The 19,505-nt window shown below is 46.1% G+C and overlaps 1 protein-coding gene across 1 annotated transcript in view; it reads right to left on the bottom strand.

Moving 5' to 3' along the window:
• Positions 1-1,047: 1,047 nt before the first annotated feature.
• AATF (apoptosis antagonizing transcription factor) overlaps positions 1,048-19,505 on the bottom strand; it is a 33,871-nt gene continuing 15,413 nt past the window's right edge. The window contains exons 9-12 of the mRNA XM_085078543.1: positions 13,346-13,413; positions 12,160-12,240; positions 9,335-9,406; positions 1,048-2,003 (exon numbers count right to left, since the gene is read on the bottom strand). Coding sequence (XP_084934669.1) covers positions 1,940-2,003; positions 9,335-9,406; positions 12,160-12,240; positions 13,346-13,413 — 285 coding nt within the window. The 3' untranslated portion in view covers positions 1,048-1,939. The remainder of the gene's footprint in view (positions 2,004-9,334; positions 9,407-12,159; positions 12,241-13,345; positions 13,414-19,505) is intronic.

The raw sequence follows: 19,505 nt of genomic DNA, 5'->3' as shown, positions 1-19,505 counted from the left end.
CAACAAAATAATTGGAAATGCGATTCTCTCCATTCCAGAGCCTCCCCCGGGGGTTTGGCCGATCTATGGGGGGAAAACTCTGCTTTACTAATTCTGCAGCTAATTAGAGACACACTTGTAAATGAAGTTGTTTGTCTGAAAGTTGAAATTCTTGGCTGTGGCGGGGCTGGGGGGAGAGGATTAACGCAACCCTCTGTCCCTCCCTCTGCACAGCCCAGTCCCCAAAACACCTCCGAGTGTTTTGCTAAGGTGTAATGCCCATTTGTGGAGGTACTAATTAGCAGCTGTATCATGAATTAATAAAGAATTAATATTCTGGTGGGGTGGGGGGGGAGGGAAGATCTCACTTGCTGTTAATTGGCAGCATTAGGAGCACTTGGTGGCAATGACCCTGGTTGTGTCCATAAACACTCTGGGACTGGGGCAGCTGGTGATGTAGAGTCCAGCCCTGCCCAGGAAGGGACTGTCCTGCTGTCCCCAAGCTCCAGGAGGTGTCACCACCACGCCACAGCCTCTCAGGGCAGGCAGGAGCTGTTCCTCGGGGATTGCTGCACTTTTCCTGCAGCACATCCCCATCCAGGCCCCTTTTCCTGCCGGGAATGAGAGCTGCAAGGTCAGAGCTGAGCAGGGTCCCATCCCCCGGGCCAGGCTGTCCCCGAGCAGCCACGGCCCAGGTGGTGGCAGGGATGGGGACAGCGAAGCGCCTGCTTAAACACTGATAAGTGAATTCAAAAGCGGCGCTTAGCGCGGCTCTGCTCTTATCTCCTGCAACAATACCGGCGGGAAGTTATCACATTTAAAGTGGTTCGTATTACCCTTTTAACACTACAGCCAGAGCAGGAGCAGAAAAAAGCACCCAGAGCTTGGAGCTGCGGCGGCAGAGGACACAGGAGTCACAGGGTAGGGGTGGCACTGAGAGCCCAGCAGTGCTCCAGCCGAAGTCAAAGCTCACCTGGCACTTCTTTCAGGAGAAAAACGCGAGGAGTTCCCCCAGGGCAGAGAGAAACCCTCTGGGGCCTTCCCTGCAGGATCACACCGGGACAAGCAGCTCAAAAAACCATTTTAATAGTGCTCAGAGGCAGCCAGGGACAGAGCAGCTCTGTGGGACAAGCCATGGCCATCACACCCATCAGTCACACCACAGAGTCCCCATTTCTGACCGACCAGGGCAGCTCCCAAATCCCCTTTATTGGGAGTCACTCTCCCACTCCTGACCTCTGGATCTAAACCCCACAAACCCCTAGAGTCACCTCTGCTCCATGCTGGGATCCTGCCCCGGATGTCACAGCCATGGTGAACACACAGTGGCTCAGAGTCATGAGCAGCTGCAAGAATTGAGTGCTCAGGATCAATGCTGGGCTGCAGAAGTCCCCAGGATGTTCCTGCAGCAGCAAAATCCCAGTGTCAGGGTCAGCAAATGTCCCTGTGTGTGTTCAACAAGCAGAATGTGAGCTGGGAGCTCTGAGGGCTGCACAGGAACACCTTTGCTCTGTTTTAAGGCCATGTTAATTATGTAAATGACATTTAAATCCTTTTGACTCGTGAAAAATGAAGTCACACGTTCCCAGCATGCAGCCAAGCACCAGAACAGGGCACTGAACACCCCCAGCCCCCAGATCTCCAAGGTTTTAACACAACAGTGGGGAACCTGACTGCAGGGGGGGCTGGATTGTGACCAAATCAAGGTCAGGAATTGAAAGGAATAGTTAAAAATGGATTGTCTTTGGGAGGAAGCATTCCAGGCTGGGCAGGGGATGCTCAGCCAGGCTCAGTGTCCCACTCTTGCCTCTGGTCTAGCAGTGATGGGATTTGATGCTCCTTCAGGGAGGATTTTTGGGACAAAGCAGAGGCTGGAGAGAGCTGGCTGTGCTCCTGGGCATCCTGAGGGAGCAGCAGCTTGGAGAACTCCCAATCCCAATCTGGAGCTCAATCCCAAATCCTAATTCTGCTCCACTTCTTCTCCGTTTGTGACTTTCCCAAACAGCGACCGATAAAGCTCCGTCCTGGGGAAAAACAAAAAAAAGGTGGAGAGGGAAAAGTTACTTTTCAAGGTCAAAATGGAAACAAGAAGCTGCCAAAATCCTCCACTCCTTCAAATGGAAAGGCCTCATGTAATTAAACATGCATTCGAGAATCTTCATTAATAAACACAGGCAGAAGGGGGAAGCTGTGTGAGCCCAATCCAGACAGGACAGAAATATGGAAATGTTTCAGTGTGGCTGGATATTGGATCTCCAGAGAATGAGGGTTTCTATAAGTTTGCCCTTTACAGACAGGCTCTTCAAGTAAGAAAACAAGATTGAATATTTTAATAGGATGTACGAGGCCGTGAGGAGGATTCAATCACACAGCCAACGTGGGGCTGTAATTTAGTTTTCATACATTTTCTTGGACAGTACTTGAAAAACAATAAAAATGACCTGGCAACAAGATTCCAATTAATATCCCATGGGCAGCAATTCTGATAACAGGAGCAAATTTCCCTTAAAAAAAAAAAAAGGAAAGAAAAAAAAAAAAAGAAAAAAGTGGGCTGGTGTTATTTATCTTTAATTTTAGAACCAGGGAACGTGAGCTGGGGGAAAGGAGGGCAGAAAAACTTCCCAGGAAGGCCAGGAATGAAGGCTCAGTGCAGAATCACAGCTCTGGCTTTGCCCACAAAGAACAGCCTCAAACCTTCCTAAAAAACCACCCCAAAGGCATTTGGGAAAATCCAGAAAGGACCTGCAACCCTCTCCAGGCTCTCCAGCCCCTTCTCCCTTTCACACTCATTTCTTCCACCCCCAGGAACACGAGGGAGTTCAAACCCAACATGCACATTTTGGGGAACCCCCAGGAATTACCCAGAGACAGCAAAGCTGCTGTGTTTGCAGTTAAACCCAAAAGTGTTTCTCTGCAGCCTTGGCCTTTCCCACTGGGGAGAACCCAGGAGGAGAATTCCTCAGCTTTTTGTCTTCACTTTTTGGGTTTGATGCTCTCCTGTGGGTAAAGGAGTTCAGGGATCGATGCTGAATTTGCTCCAATCCCACAGATTTTAAATAAACAGCTCTTTTTCAAGCAAGCAGGGCCTGGGGAGGTTTCAAGGAAGAATTTGTCTTTGCTGGCACTGACAGGTTTTGGAGTCAGGGGGTTCCCTCATCCTTGAGGAATGGCACTGGCAAAAGGAATGGGATGAAGCAAAATCCCAATGAATCTGTTTGGAAGAGCAGGGACAGAGAGCCTGGCAGAGGGAAAGGAGGAGGAGGAAAATCAGCACCCCCAAACCAGGGCAAATATTTCACCCTGAAAATAGAATATAAAATATAAAAGATGAAATATAAAATATAACATATAAAATATAAAAATATAAAATATAATGTTAAATATAAAATACAATAAAATATGAACTATGAAAGATAAAATATTATTAAATAACCCAAGCTTCTTCTTCCCCTCTCCTCATCAGCCAGGCTCCCTTTCTCTCCCAGCCTCTCCCCTCAGCAGGATTTAACCATGCAGAGAGTAAAACTCATCAATCCTCCAGGTTTAACCTTGTCTCTGTTTCAATTCACCAGGGTAAGTGCAGATTTTAATACTTTCAGCCCCCTTAAGGCTATGCATAATGAACTTGGATTTTGGTTAAAAAAATATAAAATTTCTCTCCTCCACCCCCAGATATGAAACATCAGACTTGAGCCAGTGGGTTGAAACAGGCAGTGCCACCTGGAAAGGTGACTTTAGCACAAAGAGGAATTACCTGGGCAGGTAATTAACAGAGCTCCCACCTCAGGTAGAGCCAGGACTGCTCCTTACTGGGGTCTTCCCTGAATTAAAATTTAACTTACCCTTTATTGCAACCCACAAAAGCAAGTAATGAGCACTAACATTTTTATTTCTTTTAAACTGTCATTTAGGCTGTAGAGGGGATAATTACCTATTTCCACTGTAGTAAGGTTTTATCACCCTTAGTGAGGCATTTTCTAATTTAATATTTTTACTGTATTATCATAAAACCTGTTTCTGGAAAAAATGATCAGGAACCACACAGCCATTTGCCATAAAACATGTGTGGTGTGAGTAGCTTGGCTTAATTATTTATGCATCTCTTCCAGAGGCAGGGGATGGAACCTCCAAACCTGAACACTAAGCAAAAATATTATTTTTAAAAATTAAACAAAGGGAACAGCCAGGCCAGGAGGTGAGCCTGGGGTGCTGAGAGGGAGTTTTTCCCCTCCAAATCCCAGGTATTGCAGCTACAGACATTCCACAGGCACAACAGAGAGAGAGGGGAGTGCCCTGGATGGTATTAACAGCAGCACATTTGTAAATCTGTATGAAACACCAAAATACAAATCACAAAAACTCTCAGCAGATCCCCAGGAATCCCCTTTGCCCACCTGCAGCACACCAAATACACAAAGAGGAAACCAAACATGTCTGCACAGGGCAGGGGGAGCAGCCAGTGCTGGGCTGTTCCCTGTAATTAATGTTATTTCTTGTTTTTTTAAATATAGTTCTGTAAACCAGTAGAAGAACAATAATATTAGGGGGAAAATTCAGTTTCTGGAGGATGGCTTTTTTATTAAAACAGCAATAGTGCTGCAGTCACTGCTGTGCTCTTCTGGTAAAAATACCCTCCAACCACTTTCTCTGCCTTTTCCCAAGAACCTTTTACTTCTCTTCTTCTGCCCAAAAAAAAAAAGATAATTCAGAATATGCCACAAGCAGCACTGAAATGACTACATGGCCCATTCCTACTGCCATCCTCCACTGGGAACTATAAACTTTTAATTCACAAAAACTGGGAAAAAGGCAGAACAGGAACACCTGATGGAGACTGAAGTTGGATGATGGTTTCCTTGGGGAACTTTCTGTCTGGGTGAGGTTGGCTCAGCTGCTCAGAGCTGCTGACACCCAACATGGAATATTCACTGAAGAGCTGGGTGATGATCCATGGGGATCCCTTCCAGCTTGGGATATTCTGTGAAGTGGGACATGGAAATGGAGCAGAGGTGGAACCTCCATCCTGATTTTGGCCCTAATCCCATTTTCCAGGAGTTTTACAGCACAAAGCACAGAAGATGTGGGGAAGCAGCAAAACACAGGATGTGCACACACCTCCAATTTCCCCCAAATCCATCAACTGCCTTCCCAGGCTGGTTTGGGGTTGGGACTGGAGCAGAGCAGGCTCTGGGATGTGCCCTGTGCAGAGGGAACATTCTTGGTGTATTTTCACCCCCACATTCTGAGGACGATTTCCCTCGTTCACAGCTTGCCTGTTTCATAACAGATTTGATGCAGGAGAAGACAAATTGGCTCACAAAGGAAAAACGACAAATCATCTCACAGCCCTTAACAGGTTATTTTTTTTCCCCCTTTAAGAAGGAAATTTCCATACCAGAGGCTCCTGCCTGCCTGCCAGGGATGTCAAACATCAGCAGTGGGGACACAGTGATTCCAGCCCAGTGCCACCAGCTGGGGCACACAGAGCACTCAGACCCCAAACCCACTCAGGCCAGCCCTGGGTGAAGGACAAGGGATCTGCACCTGCAGGAGCTCAGCAAGGCAAAGGCTGGAGGGATTTTAAATAAAACTATCAAAATCAGGCCCAAAGGGCAGAGGTTTCAACGCCAGGCTGGACAGGCTTGGAGCAAGGTGGTGTATGGAAGGTGTCCTGCCCTTCTGGATGGGCTTTAAGGTTCTTCCCAACCCAAACACTCTGGGATTCTACAGAACTAAAGCTGTGGTGCCTCAGGATCAATCCAAGCAGCTTCAGTTTCACAGGATAACACATTTTTCTCTGGCTCCAGCCTGCCCTGCACATCCCTGCTCCTCCCAAAGCCAAAGCAGCACATCCTCTTCTCCAGGCTGTGCCTAAACGAGCTTGGAGTCCTTTTCCTCACTCCAGCCCAGTCCCAGGCTCTGTGCTGTGCAGCACAGGAGCTGCTGCCTCAGTTCTCCCAGAAGGAAGGGCTTTGCTTCCTCCCAGGAGTTCTGTGGTGGTGAACACACTGGATTGACAATCGCCGAGCCCAAATTCTCCATTAATCTGCTCTCATGGTGTTTTAATACCCCAAGTACAAAGTGAGCCAAGTTAAAGGCTGGTATCTCACCAACCTTTTTTTTTTAGATTTTTTTATATTAAACTCTTATGTCATATAAGCAAATTAATCTTTTAATACCAGGATTTCCTGCTACGTACCCCCCTCTGCTTGCAGCAAGACACACTGTGACAAAGCAACTGCACTGAAGGGAGAATGCTGATTGGGAAAATGCAGCAGGCCTGGCTGGATGCAAGGGAAAGGCTCTAATCCAGACCTCTAATCCAAGCTGGATGATCTGGGGGTTAATTCAGCCTCCCAGCAGGTACTCTGCTGGGGCAGGAGCAGCAGAGGGCTGGAGGCTCCTGTGCCACACAGGACCTGAGGCCACGGTGGAGTCAGGGGGTTAACCTCCTGCACTGGATGTGGGATTGAAGAAGTGATTCCCAACTCACCCTGCATGCTCTGACAGCCCCACCAGAGCCATCTCCTTCCCCTGATTTGGCTCATAGAGGATGCAAATTCCTCCTCCCCAATGAGGATCCATTTGCCAAGCACAACCCAACCTGTACCAAACGGGATCTATTCCCCACCTTCCCCCAGCCACAAATCCCAGCTGGAATTCCAGTGTCCCTCGTGTCCTGCCTGACTTTCCTGCAGAAAAGGCTCCTCCAGGCTGCTGCAGAGCCCTGGGTGCCAGGTTAATGATGATGTATGGGTGTCCTTTCCCTGGGGGGTGTGGGGAGGGGTGACACGTGTGACACTGCCAGCCTGTGTAGCACCAGCAAATTATAAACCATGTCAATCCCAGCTAATGCACAGCTGTAATCCTCTTTAACAAGAGATCAAATCAGTGCCATGAGTTATGTTCATTCTGTAATCTGATAAGAAATAGAGTGAGCCTCTAATAAAAGAGTAATGAGAGCCCTTAATGATGCTGTTAAAAGGTAGTGCCAGTTAAAATATTGCTGTTGTTCCAGCTGATTAGATCACTGTTGCATATTTGCACAATCTTGTTTTACCTGTCAGAAGAACCTGAGTTGTCTTGGCAGATAAAGGTGTTTGGACCAAACATCTGTCCTCAAAGGATGCCTCTTCCTGCAAGTGACTGTCCTCCAGAGGTGAAATGAAGATGTTCATCCAACTTTGCAGTGATTTGGTATCAGATCTGTGTTTAGTCTCTGCTCCTCTCACACAGAAATCTGAGGATTTGTGCATCACAGCTGACAGACAGAGAAATAAACCCCAAATCCACACACAGACTGCTCCTGACTTTGCCACAGCTGAGCTATGTCAAGGGAAGTCCAAGAAGGAGAAACCACACGATTTGCCACCCTCAGAGCCAGGAGAAATCACAGCCAGCCTTGTCCTGGACAAACCCCAGAGCACTGCCAGCTTTGCCTTTGGGTTCCCTGTCTCCAGGCAGACCATCCACACAGCAATGACCTTGGGCTGATCAGAAAATCCTTGGCCCAAGAGGACAATAAATGTGTTAAAGTCTATAAACACAAACCCCGAGATAACCATAAAAATCACTTCCCAGTGTATGTTTTAAAATACTACCAGAGAGGGGTTAAAACAGAGGAGGCTGGAGGCCACCAGTGCCCCACACATTACAACAAAATAGATGTGAGCACGAGGTTAAAGAGCCTTGCCCAAGCTTAGGGTGCCTGGAAAGTGGCAAGGGAAGATGAATTGCCTCCAGCAGTGCTGTTATTCCAGCCAGCAGCTAGAGTGAGGCACAAAGTGGCAGTGATGTTGACAAAGGCAGATATTTGACTTGTGTTTCCCTTCTCAAACCCAGGCTGTAAAATCTGGAGTGTTCCCTTCTCCTGGCACTGCTCAGGCTGCTTCCCCTCATGTGGATTTATTCTTTTTTCCTGTTTGCACAGCCAAGGAAGAAGCAGAACCACAGCACCCTGGGCTCTGCAGCACTCCCAAGCCCACCCACATCTGCAGACTCATATTTATTTATTTACTGCCATTTTCCTGGTGTCTACCTGCCTAAGTGTCTGACCAGCAAAGAAAAAGCCTGGCTCAGAGCACAATCACATCTCTGTGAAGTCTACATGTGCATTTTCCATCCAGTAATTCACACTTGCAAACAATAAAATTACCTGCTCCTGCCACAAAGGGAAGCTGTTATCATTGCTGCTTCCCTCTCAGGCACACAGGCCTGGCCTTTTCTTTTTTAATTCACCGGCAGATGTTGAATTCTTCTTGCCTCGTGTGGTCCAGCTGTGTGCTGGGCAGAGGTCTTGTGGTCTAAACTACAGCAGAGGGAAATTTAAGCTAAACATTAGGACTAAATGGCTGGAGGAACAGCTTTGACCCTACCACATTTGTTTTTGTGGTGAGAGGATCCAAATAATACTGAAAAATCAGAGCAGCTGGGCTTTGTTCTCACTTGGAAAAAAAAAGAAAAAAAGCAGAGTAAAGGAATTCTGAGAAAGATGCACTGATGAAACAGCACAGGTCCTATGGACACTAAACATCTTACTTGTCATCCCTAAGTCCTGCAATCCCCCAAAAGGCAGCAGCAAAGAGCAGCAGGTATTTGGTTTCCATTTCACAAACAGACAAATGACATCTCTCCCTCACAAAGCACAAACATGTTCCACAACCCAGGGGGAAGATGTTTCTCAAGCTTTCTACATCCATTCACTGGAAAAATTATTCCACCTCCTTCCCACAAACAGCTCAGCATTTGGAGGTTTGGGTTTGAAGTGTATTGCAGAAGAAATATGGGTGGATATGTGGGAGAGCTGTCTGGTAACTATGCACAAAATTTCACTTACTAATTACCCCATTAAAACATTATAGTCTTCCAATAAAATTCTTTACTCTTTAAACAGAGCTAAACACAAGCAACATAAAAGTCTTGAGTGAATCTTGAGACAACTATTCCTGTTATTAACTGAGCTAAGAAAATGCCTATTAACCAGAATTTAGAAGTTGCCACTCCTGTTAGAAGAAAGCCTTTTTAAGTTCTGACTCTAGCTGAAGACACCAGGTAGCTTAGTTGTGAATTTCCAAACTAATTCCACAAAACTGGGAAATTTCAAAATCAGAGGAGTTCTAAGAATCCAAACGTTGGTGCTGAGATTTATGACAACTCCTGGTTTGGTGTCACAGTAATTACAGAGTGAAAGCTCAGCCAGGCTGCCAGGACAGATGTGACCAAGACACCCAGGCTATGATGCCAGTGACAAATGGGGAACTGATAAGGAGGAATGGAGAGGGTGACAGGCTGAAGAACAGGTCAATACCACGCTGTCATGGAGCCATTTGAGCAACGTAATTAATCTCTTACTCACCTGGCATCATCATTCATTGTGCACTGGTCAATAGGTGCCATGAAGCTCACCAGCTTGCTGTGGACATGGTACCTGAGGGGAGCAGAGGAGCAGGAAACACATCAGGAGCTGTTGGTGAGGAGGGAATGCTGCAGCCTGAGCTCCCAAAAGCAGCAGGGCTTTCCCAGGGCTGATCCCTCAGGAGCTGCAGCTGGCAATTCCCCTCCCTTCCTGTAACCAGGATAACCAGGTGGTACTGAGTTACAGCAAATCTTTTTTATCCAGTGAGGAAGAGGACAGGCAGCACCCAGGAATTGTGTTTGAGCCCCCAGGTGGGAATCACCCCTCCTTCCCAGCCCCTCAGCTGGGATCTGTGCCCACTGCAGGAGCACCAGAGCTTCCCCAGCCTCCATCTGCTGCCCCTCCTTCCTTGCTCCCAAGGATATCCAAATCCCACTCTGGAAAATCTCACTCTCAGGAACCTGCAAATGGAGCATGTCAAAACAAGGACTAGATGGGAAAAGGCCTGTGCAGAGATGAGCTGGGCCATAGTCTCATCATCAAAATATTCCTGCAAGCTGTCCTGCACCTCCAGAGAGAGAATCCCCTTCCTATTTGCCACCCTGGGCAGGAACCTGCAGGGATTTCATGACTTATATTCACAGAGCTGACATAAAATTTAACAGGGGACTGCAAACCTCTGAATGGAAAGGCTTTAAACCCTGTGTGCAAGGGCAGGGGACTCCAAACCCAGGAGTTTGCACTGCCTGCCTGAGATGCTCCATCCAGGCTGCTGCTATTTTTAGAGCTTGACAAATAGCAGGGAAAAGGATTCACTAGCATTTGCCCAGGATCACCTTTCCACTTTGCCACCTCTGCACTCCCTTTTGTTTGCCTGTGCAGAACATTCCCTGGGGGGTTCTGAGCTCACAGCCCATCTCAGAAAGCTCTTCAGGCACAGCAGCACACAGGGTTTTCTGCACTCACAGCCTCTGCCAGTGGCAGTGCAGGAGCTGCCCTGGAGGGAGGATGGAGCCAGGAGCACAGCCTGACCCTGCACAGCTCCCTGGGGACACAGCTGGATCCACCCGGGGCAGGGATCCCAAAGGGACAGCCTGGCACAGCCACATGGTCACTTCTTCTGGCACTGTTTGTCCACATCTGATTGCTTTTTGAGCCAGGACTTTGAAAACCCCAGCCCAGCAGCTGGAAAATATTGAATTTCATTGACAGAGACACCCCAAAGTGCAGCAGCACAGAGAACACTGGCATGGAAAAGAGGTCTGCAAACATCCCTCCTCCAGACACCTCCACCAGGCTCCTTAAGCTCCTCTGGGGAGGTTCTGGATCAGCTTATTTCCCCTCCTAATGCCCAAATTTCCCTCCTGTCAAGTGCAAGACCCACTGCTTCTGAGAGCACCTGAAGAGCCTCAGTCCCTACAATAAACCAGCACACTGCAATACTGCAGCTTGGCTAAGAAAGAAGAATCAAGGAGACAGATGAAACTTGGTATTAAATACTTGGCTCTCCAGGATCTCAGAGTCTTTCATGAAAGCAAATTTAAGCACTGCTGTCCCAATTTTAGAGAAGGAGAAAGAAGAACAGAGGTGCCTGGGGTGACACCAAATCTCTCAGTGGAAGCACCAACTATTTTAAAACACCCATTTGGGCTCTACTGGCCTATTCTGCAAAATGCAGGAGCTTAACTGCATGCTAATCCCAACCACAGACAATGAGACTTTTTTTCCTTTTATCGATATTTTCCCTGCAGGGTCAGTACAACTTTTATTTAAAGGAGCAAAAAGAGGCACCTAAGATGTGAGAGGCAATTGACTGGGGGGGAGCTGCTCTCCCAGGAATGCTGAAAGCACAGATTGCACACAATGAGAGACTTCCCCATTATTCCTGGAGGTTTACGAGGCTGCCTCACTTGTGTGATGTTGTCAGGAGTTTTGACTGAATCATGAATATATCCAATTATGTGTGATGCTGACAGAAAAGAATATTGATAGTCAATAATTATAGGCTTTTCAGGCCAACAAAGTAGCTCTTCCCTCTTTCAATAAATTATCTTATGACATCTATCTTAAAAATTGCTATGCCAGGCCTGACCCAGACTGACTCCACTGACTTTCTATCAGATGCCATCTAAACTCAGGATTTATAGTTTACTCACAAAGGATGGTTAATGTGGTGGATTTTTCAGGAAGCAGAGCAGCTTTTCAGCATCCTCCCTCCTCCACCACAAATCATGCTAAACTCAGGGAGACTCAGAGCAAAGGGGGAAACACCTCCTGCTCTCCAGGCTGCTTCCCTTTCCACCTGGAAGATTCTTGTACCAAGTTCAACCCAAATGAGTGATCCAGGAGGGAAATACTGAATTACTTCAGTAATACTGAAGGAAGCTGTGGTGTGAGTTACCAATAAAGAGAGATTTGACACCAAATTCCAATTGGCACTCAGGGGGAAATATTTACTGGAGGTATTTCTGCACATCTTCCCTGGGAGCTGCTGCCCAACCTCAGTCAGTGGAATATCAACTGCACAGGAAGGGTTTATTGCCTCTGCCTGGAAATTACAGCCCCAAATGGCTCAGGGACAGCTGAGCACCTTTCTCTGGTGTTTCCTGAGAGAACAAACCCTCCTGCCAGGACTGACTGCATCACCCAAGCCCTTATTCCAGGCTCCAGGAACATCAGCATTCCCCACTGGATGCCCCAAAGCAGGAAATCTTGCCCTAAAAATCATGACTCAAAGCCAACTGGGGTAAAATACATCCAGAGCTGTCAGACTTTTCTTTTTTTTTTTTTGTGGCTTGTGTGTGGCTGCAGAAGTTGTCACCCACCGGATTCTCCTTCCTTTGCTGGCTTTCCTGTCCACTTTCTTCTTTATTTTGCTCCGTAGCTTCTGGATGGCCAACCACTGCCTGGGGAATGCAGGACAACAGGAACACAACTTTCACAGCCACCAAACACTCCCAGAAAGATTCTCTGATCCCCAATTGTATTTAGAGCTCCACTTTTCAACCAGAACTTCCTCAAGTCAAAGAAGTTTCCAGCAGGGGAAAACTTCTCCTGGTTATAAATATATTTTTTTTTAAACTAAAACGAGAGTCATCTCACCTGATTTATACAATGAAAACTCGACATCAGGGAAAAAATCTAACAAAATCCAATTACTGCAATCTTAATATAATCTTAATTACTGTAATCTATTTTATTGTAAAGTCAGATAAATGTACAATGCAATCACCACTTAAATGTAATTTTGTCTATATCATGTTAAATTATAGCGAATAGCTTTTCCTAACATTCCAGAGGTACACAAAATAAATTTGACACATTGCACTAAAATTTGGGGGATATTTTACAAGGAGAAAAGTTGCTCCACCATCACAAAATTTCCTGATGCATTTTCTTCCCCTCCCTGTAGACACTCCCCCAAAATTGTTTCAGGAAAGAGCCAAACTCCAGCTTTTCCAGCTTATTTTTGCTTTTACACTTTTCTGAATTACAGACTATGGTTATTTCAATGTACACTGCTCGTGCAGTGGCATTTGGAAGATTCTTTATTTTCTAACTCCAGAATTAAACAGAGAAGTAAGAGTTTCCCTGCATGGAATTATAGTTTATTTCTGCATGCAGGAAACACTCCCTGATATTGTTTTCATTGCACAGAATCTTTGCAATCTTTACTTGCTTTAACTGATGTCAGAAGGTTTGTTCTTCTAAAACAGTAACAAACCAGAGTTAATAAAGAGAAAAAGCCAAATTTCAGCAGTGGGCAGGCAATCTTTGTGCCCCTTAGTGCTGCAGGAAGCACTGAGATACAGAAATACCTGCAACAAGCTTTCCAACTGGGAAGCTTCTCCAGAGCATCACAAACAGCCTGAAAGTCAGACTGGGTGATCCACAACTCAGGAATATCTTGCACAGGATGGTCTTCCTGACTGATGTCATCGTGTTTGAGTGATTTCTTAAGCAATTTCTAATAGCCAGATGTTTTTTTCCAGATGAACACTTCCCACTCACCTGCCCATGGCCACCTGGTCGTTGGGGTCCAGGGAGGTGGTTTTGCGCTCTATGAGTTCTCGCAGGAGCTGCAGGAAAGACAAAAATCCCATTGAAAATAAGCACAAGATAAAATAAAATAAAATAAAATTAAATGGGTGCTGTATATCCATGAGCCAGAGGTGTAAGAAGGGCAGATGTGCAGGGAAAGCTCAGCCCCACAGGGCTCACCCCACACTCCTAGGGGAAATGAAATCCTTCCCACACAGGAGTCAGGCAGTGATGCTCACAGTGCAGCAAAATCATTTTTATAGCTACAGCAGGAATGCTCAGGCAGCCTTTTCTATTTATTTTTGTGTCCTGAGGGCTGGGGTTTGTCCTCTTTGCTTCCTGCAGCCAAAGAATGTTGTGACCAGCCCTGCTGGAGCCGTGGCTGGTGCTGTGTGTTTATCAGCACTCACTGTAAATCGTGCCTGCTGTGCCTTGGGTATTGGCCAGGATATCAGAGAGCAGAAATAAACCTTCCAAAACTGAGGGGCACAAACTGCTCTGTGGATGCTGACATTTCACCAAGCAGTGAAGTTACTGCCTCAGTTCAGAACACCCAAACCAGACCTGCCTGGAAGCAGAGCCCAGGCAATTCCACAAAGATGCCAGGGAAGAAAGGATGCAGGATGCTTTTCCTCCACCCTCTACTCTCCTCTCCTTCAAGGCATACATCACATTACCAGAAAAAAGAGTGATTCAAACATAATTAAAAACCTGCCACTACTTTTTTTTTTCCCTACTTGCTTATTTTTGGAGCTTATTACTGCAGCAATTACATTTAAAAATTCCAGGAGCCAGGCCACTGGTTTATTATCACTAGAAAACAGCAAGCTACTTCTCTGCCCTGTTTATCTGATTGATTCCCAACATCTTTCTGGCACACAATCTATCAGTTTATCTCTGCCACTTCATCACAGTCACTTCTGGCAGCTAAATACAAGATCCAAATCCAGTGTTACACAGACATACGACACAGTAAACCTGTGTAACACAGCCACTCTGTAAACAGCTGCCCTTAAGGCTAAGCAGAAATGGGATCTTGGTTTCCAGTCAATATTCTGTCAAAAGCAAGGTGGGAGGGAGGCCTGGAACAGCAGTGAGAAGTGGAGCAGAGAGGTGTGAGTGGCTTCTTGCTGCTCCAGCAGTGAGGGGTGGTTGTTGTCTCCTCTGATCTCGTTCTTGGCACAGGCAGGAGGAAGGGCTGAGACACAGAGATGGTCACAGCCTGTGCTCCCGGGGGAATCAGCAGCAGCACATTTCCTGCTGCACTTGGCTCTTCCTGCTGGCCCAGAAATCCAGACTGAAAGAGCAAGGAGTGCCCCAAGGCCTTACAGCTGTGCCCATGCTGGTTAGAACAATTCTGCTCACCTTGGGGCTGACAAGGTCTTTAAATGTTCCAAATATTCTTCCAGTGCCAGCTGTGGCACTGGGGACACTGCTTGGGAGAGCAGAGGGAGGCAAAGACGAGGGAGAAGTAAAAAAAGAGCAGGAGCAGGAGGGAAATTAGGAAACAGAAATAAAAGCTGTGAAGCATCTTGTTACATCTAAATAGCGAATGTCTCCGAGCTGAGGTTATAAATCATGCTAACAATGGTTACTAAAATAAAAGTGGATGTAGCCAGAGGCTACCACTGAAAAAGTCAGCCCAGGCCTGCCTGGCTGCCTTTGGTCTTTAAGGATTTGATTAGTTTTCTGCTTTCTGGTTCAGAGTCTTGCATCCAGCCTGTGCTCCTGAGCCAGCCAGGGCTCGGGATACAGAGTGAATGATAAACTCATTTACTGAATAAAGCAACACTGTTTTCCCAGCACAAGACTTAAACCACTTCCCAAACGGTAATATTTCATTAAGCCTGGCGATTCTGCTTAAAATTTATTAGTCAAAACAGAAAACTCTCATCAGACCCCATATATTCCATTAGGAGTGATATATGGTGTCTCCCAATGTCTAATTATTAACTAGGAAGTGTAAGTAAATCACCATCAGCATTAAGCCCTGATGTGTGAAGACAGAGTTAGGCAATTCCAGCATCAAAGGCTTTGATTTGAAACAGATCCTGTTTTGCTTTCCCTCCTTCACCTCTTCCCTGAACTTGCAGAACCTGAGCTCAGTCTGCCATGGCAGCAAACACAACTGCAAGGAAACACAGCAGCTCAACTCCCAACTCCTGCCAAAAGCTGGGACCAGGAGGGCAAACTATGGGAGCAGAGGGAAGTGCCAATGCCAGGTGGATTTTCTCTGGGAGGAAGTGGTGGTGTTTGCCAGGAGAACTCAGCCTGCTGCTGAACCCAAAACCTTGGCTGACACCAAACCCAAGATCCCTGCTGGAATCAGTGAAATGCTTCCTAAAGAATTCCCCCAAAGGAGCTCCCCTCAGTGCCAGTTAGAGAGATGAACACAAAAGCCACTGTACAAAATTAGAGGGATTTGGAAATGCCATCAGGGTGCTGCTCAAGGGTAATAGAGACTCATTTCTCATTTTAGAGGTCAATTTTCATTGTAGAGGTTAGGTCTCATTTTCATGCACTATCTATCAGTGTTTCTAATCCTACACTCGCTGACCTTTCTGATTTGCAGACCCCTAAGAATTTCCAGTTGAGACAAAGGGCTAAGGAGAGCTGAAATCAGCCTCGTGACAAAAGGCTCACTTGTCTTAGACCTTGCAGAGCAAATCAAATTAAAAAAGAAGTCCATCTACAGATCCCTTTTCAAGCTCCCACTCAGCAGCCATGCAACAACATTTGGATTTCTACCAACACCAGAGAAAATCTAAGTTTGCAACTCAAATATTATTTTAAATCCCCCTGAAACGCTTTTTAAAAACTTAATTTTCTGCAATCTATGTGCAAGAGCCTAAAATGCAAGCTGAAATCACTGGACAGTCTCTTTTTAAAACCCATTTAATTCAAATTCAGGTTTGCGTAAGATGCACAGATTTGCCTATTTTCTAATAACCCATTAAGAGAAGTTCCAAATCAAGCTTTAAAATGTGTTATTAACCATCTACCCAGCCATTTGAAAGATACATGCCTGTGATAAGAGTATTGTATTGCCATTAACCTGTGGGATGGTTCGAGACATCTCTTATTCACACAAAACTCTAAATGCATCTAATTAAAGCCACAAGATCAGCTGTCCATATTAATCACTCACTGGTTTAATTAAGGTAAACCAGCTTGTCACAAAGCCAGGCTTCTCTCTATTCTTCACCATTATCGACTTTTAATAGTTCTCTGGATTAGTAATTCCTTGTTTGTGGCATTATCAAATTCCTGGGAGGAAACCCACACTGTGGGCTCAGGAAACTGCTTGGGACACGAGGGGAAAGTCACCCCATCAGGTGAAGTTTTGTGAAGAATGACACAGTGGGAGTTAAGGATGCTCACTTGGGGGAAATCCCAGCTGTGGAGGATGACAAACCCTCTCTGAAGGCTGTGGTGTTCCTGGGATGTTCCCATTTCATTCTGGCTCCTCCCTGGTGCCCACAGACAGGACTGGTGGCCCTGGGTTGTCACACAACACAACCAGAACCAGGGGAGGAGGGAGCAGGAGAGCAGAGGAAAAAAGGGATTATGTATATTCCCAATTCTCCTTAGGCATACCTGCTGCCAGCAATGATGAACATTTGCTCTGGGAAGAGCTGCTACCAGTGGAACACTTAGCATATGAACACTAACCTAATTCCTGTTGGAAATAAACCAATTTCCACTCTCTCCTTTACCAGAGGAGTATTTCAACCCAACAATAAAATCTCCACTGTAGCATGTCAGACCAGCAGCTCCCTGGTAGCAGGCTGGAATTTTAAGTCTTAATGCTGCAATATCAGTTGTAATGAATTCTACGTAAATATGACTTCTAAAAATATAAAGCCTTTTTTCTTCCCTAAAAACCACGTCTGAAGGAGAATTTAAAGGAAAAGAAACTGGGCTCTAACCTCTCGCTGCTGCCAGCAATGAGGAACCTTCTGAAACAGTTTAACTGTTCCCACCCAAATAAAAATATTTCACTGCACTATTCATCTCAGCTTTCCATCACCACCCAACATGGACCATCACAATAAAACTTGTAACTGCTTATAAAACATGTGAAGAATAGGAGAAAAGGCTAAGTGGGATGAACAGGCAGAAGAGAGTTAAATCCTGAATCATCACAAAATTCCACCAGACCCACCTGCTGAATTCTACTGAATATTAAGACCTGAACAAGAAAACTGGTTTTTTCCACAAGAAAAACAGATTAATTAAAGAGCTTTTTATTATAATCTATAATAAAACAGCATAGCTACTTATTCTGTTATCATTAACTTGTGCACATTCATCAAATCTGGTTCATTTTTACTTGCCTAATTTCCCACTGACACATAGAGGAAGCTGCTTTCCAGCACTGCTCTTTATCTGAATGTTTACCTTTTACTCAGTAACCAAAATAAATTAATAACTACAAAATGCTATTCAGAAGGCTGAAAACGACCCCAAGGAAAGTCTGGATGCAAATGCAAAGAGGAAGGAAGAGGCAGGTGTTGAAATGCACGCTGCAATCAGTGTTATGCACAGGGGTCAGGGGCTGTGAGCACCCTCAGCTCAGTGCTCAGCACTCCTGGACAAGCAGGTCCCTTCCTGCATTTGATTTCCATCCCCACATGCAATCTCACACACACACAAAAGCACTGCACAGCTCTGACCCAGGGAAAGCAAAGCCATTCAGGGCCTTGTCAGCTCCATTGTGCTGCGCTCTGCCCGCTCTCAATGCAATGTTCAGCTCCAGCTTAGAGCCCTGACAAATAAAGCACTTTATGAATCCAATTTAATTGGGAGGTGACAGAGAACACAGAGCCATTTTCCTCAGCTTTAGCCCTGAACTGCCTTCAGCTCCAATCCCTGCCAAACCTGAGCACAGGACACGAACCAGGCACAGGCATCCCCATAAACACCAGGAACCAGCACGGATCCTCTCTCCCAGGAAGCATTTTGGGGATGGAGGAGAGGAGAAGGGTGGAAAAGAGGGAGGGAGGGAAGGAAAGGACGAGGGAGGGACATCAAAAAAACCCCCAGCAAGAAAGGAAAATGGATGTGCAGCTGCCCGGCGGCTCAGCAGATGTCTGTGTGATGTACGAGGCTGGGAGAAGCTGTCGGAGCTGCTGCCAAGGAACGGGAAGTGATTAAAGCCTGCACCAGCCTAAGCACCATATTTCCAGTCCATGGGGTTCCCAAAGTGGCACCCATGCCTGGCTGTGCTGCCAGATGCTGCTGGCTGGTGCTGCTCCTGCAGCTGGAGCAGCAGGAAATGCAATCTGGAAGGTTTGCTGGCGGAGAGGCTCACAGAGCCCCTGTCACCCATCCTTCACCTCTGCCCAGCCCTCCAACGACTCCAATTTGCTGCCACTTCCCTCTTGGGAAATGGCCAAGATACAGTTGTGCCTGGCAGAGCCATTTGTTTTACTCAGGTGATCCTCTTCCCTCAATGACCTCTATTAGTTTAAGTTTTAATTTAGATTAACCCCAGCACCCCAATTAACCAGTGAGGGGAGAAGCTAAGCTGGGCCTGCTCATATTTCTGAAATCATGATTTAGCACAGTTACAGTTATTAGAGGGAAAGATGGGGACATTCATCTATTGCTATTTTCTTTTGAAAAATTTAACATTTCATGGCCGAGAAGCACCTTCCCTGCACAGACCCACAGACTGTCAATCTCAGCTATTCCTCCACTCCATGATTTCGTTATACTAACTTCATTTGTTGTGTGTTCTTAGGGTTCACTTGGACCCCAAATTCCACCTCAGCATTACCTCAACAGATTTAGCCCCCTGAATCCCTGCTGCCAATAAAACAGGCTCTCTGCCATCACCATTTGGAGCCTGACATCCCCACAGGGCAACATCTCTCTTCCACTGCCCTAGCACTTCACTGGTTACTCTAATAACTCTGCAGATCAAAAGATTCTGTCTTTCTAGTGATGCAATGATATTTGTTTAGTCCTGAAGTTCAGGCTCTGTGTGGATCATCAGAGCAGACAGAGGTTTTCAGGCACTGGGGAAGGACTGACAGTGACATATTCCTCAATATGTGACAATTTCAGTTTCTCATAAGGCTGGCACTGTCTTTATTAAATTAACTACAAACACAATGTTTCCCTG

This window comes from Lichenostomus cassidix, chromosome 19, assembly GCF_008360975.1.
Source record: "Lichenostomus cassidix isolate B80296 chromosome 19, HeHo_3.0, whole genome shotgun sequence".
NCBI lineage: Eukaryota > Metazoa > Chordata > Aves > Passeriformes > Meliphagidae > Lichenostomus > Lichenostomus cassidix.
Note: the sequence above shows the minus strand (reverse complement) of the source record. Positions and strands in the feature narration are given on the sequence as shown.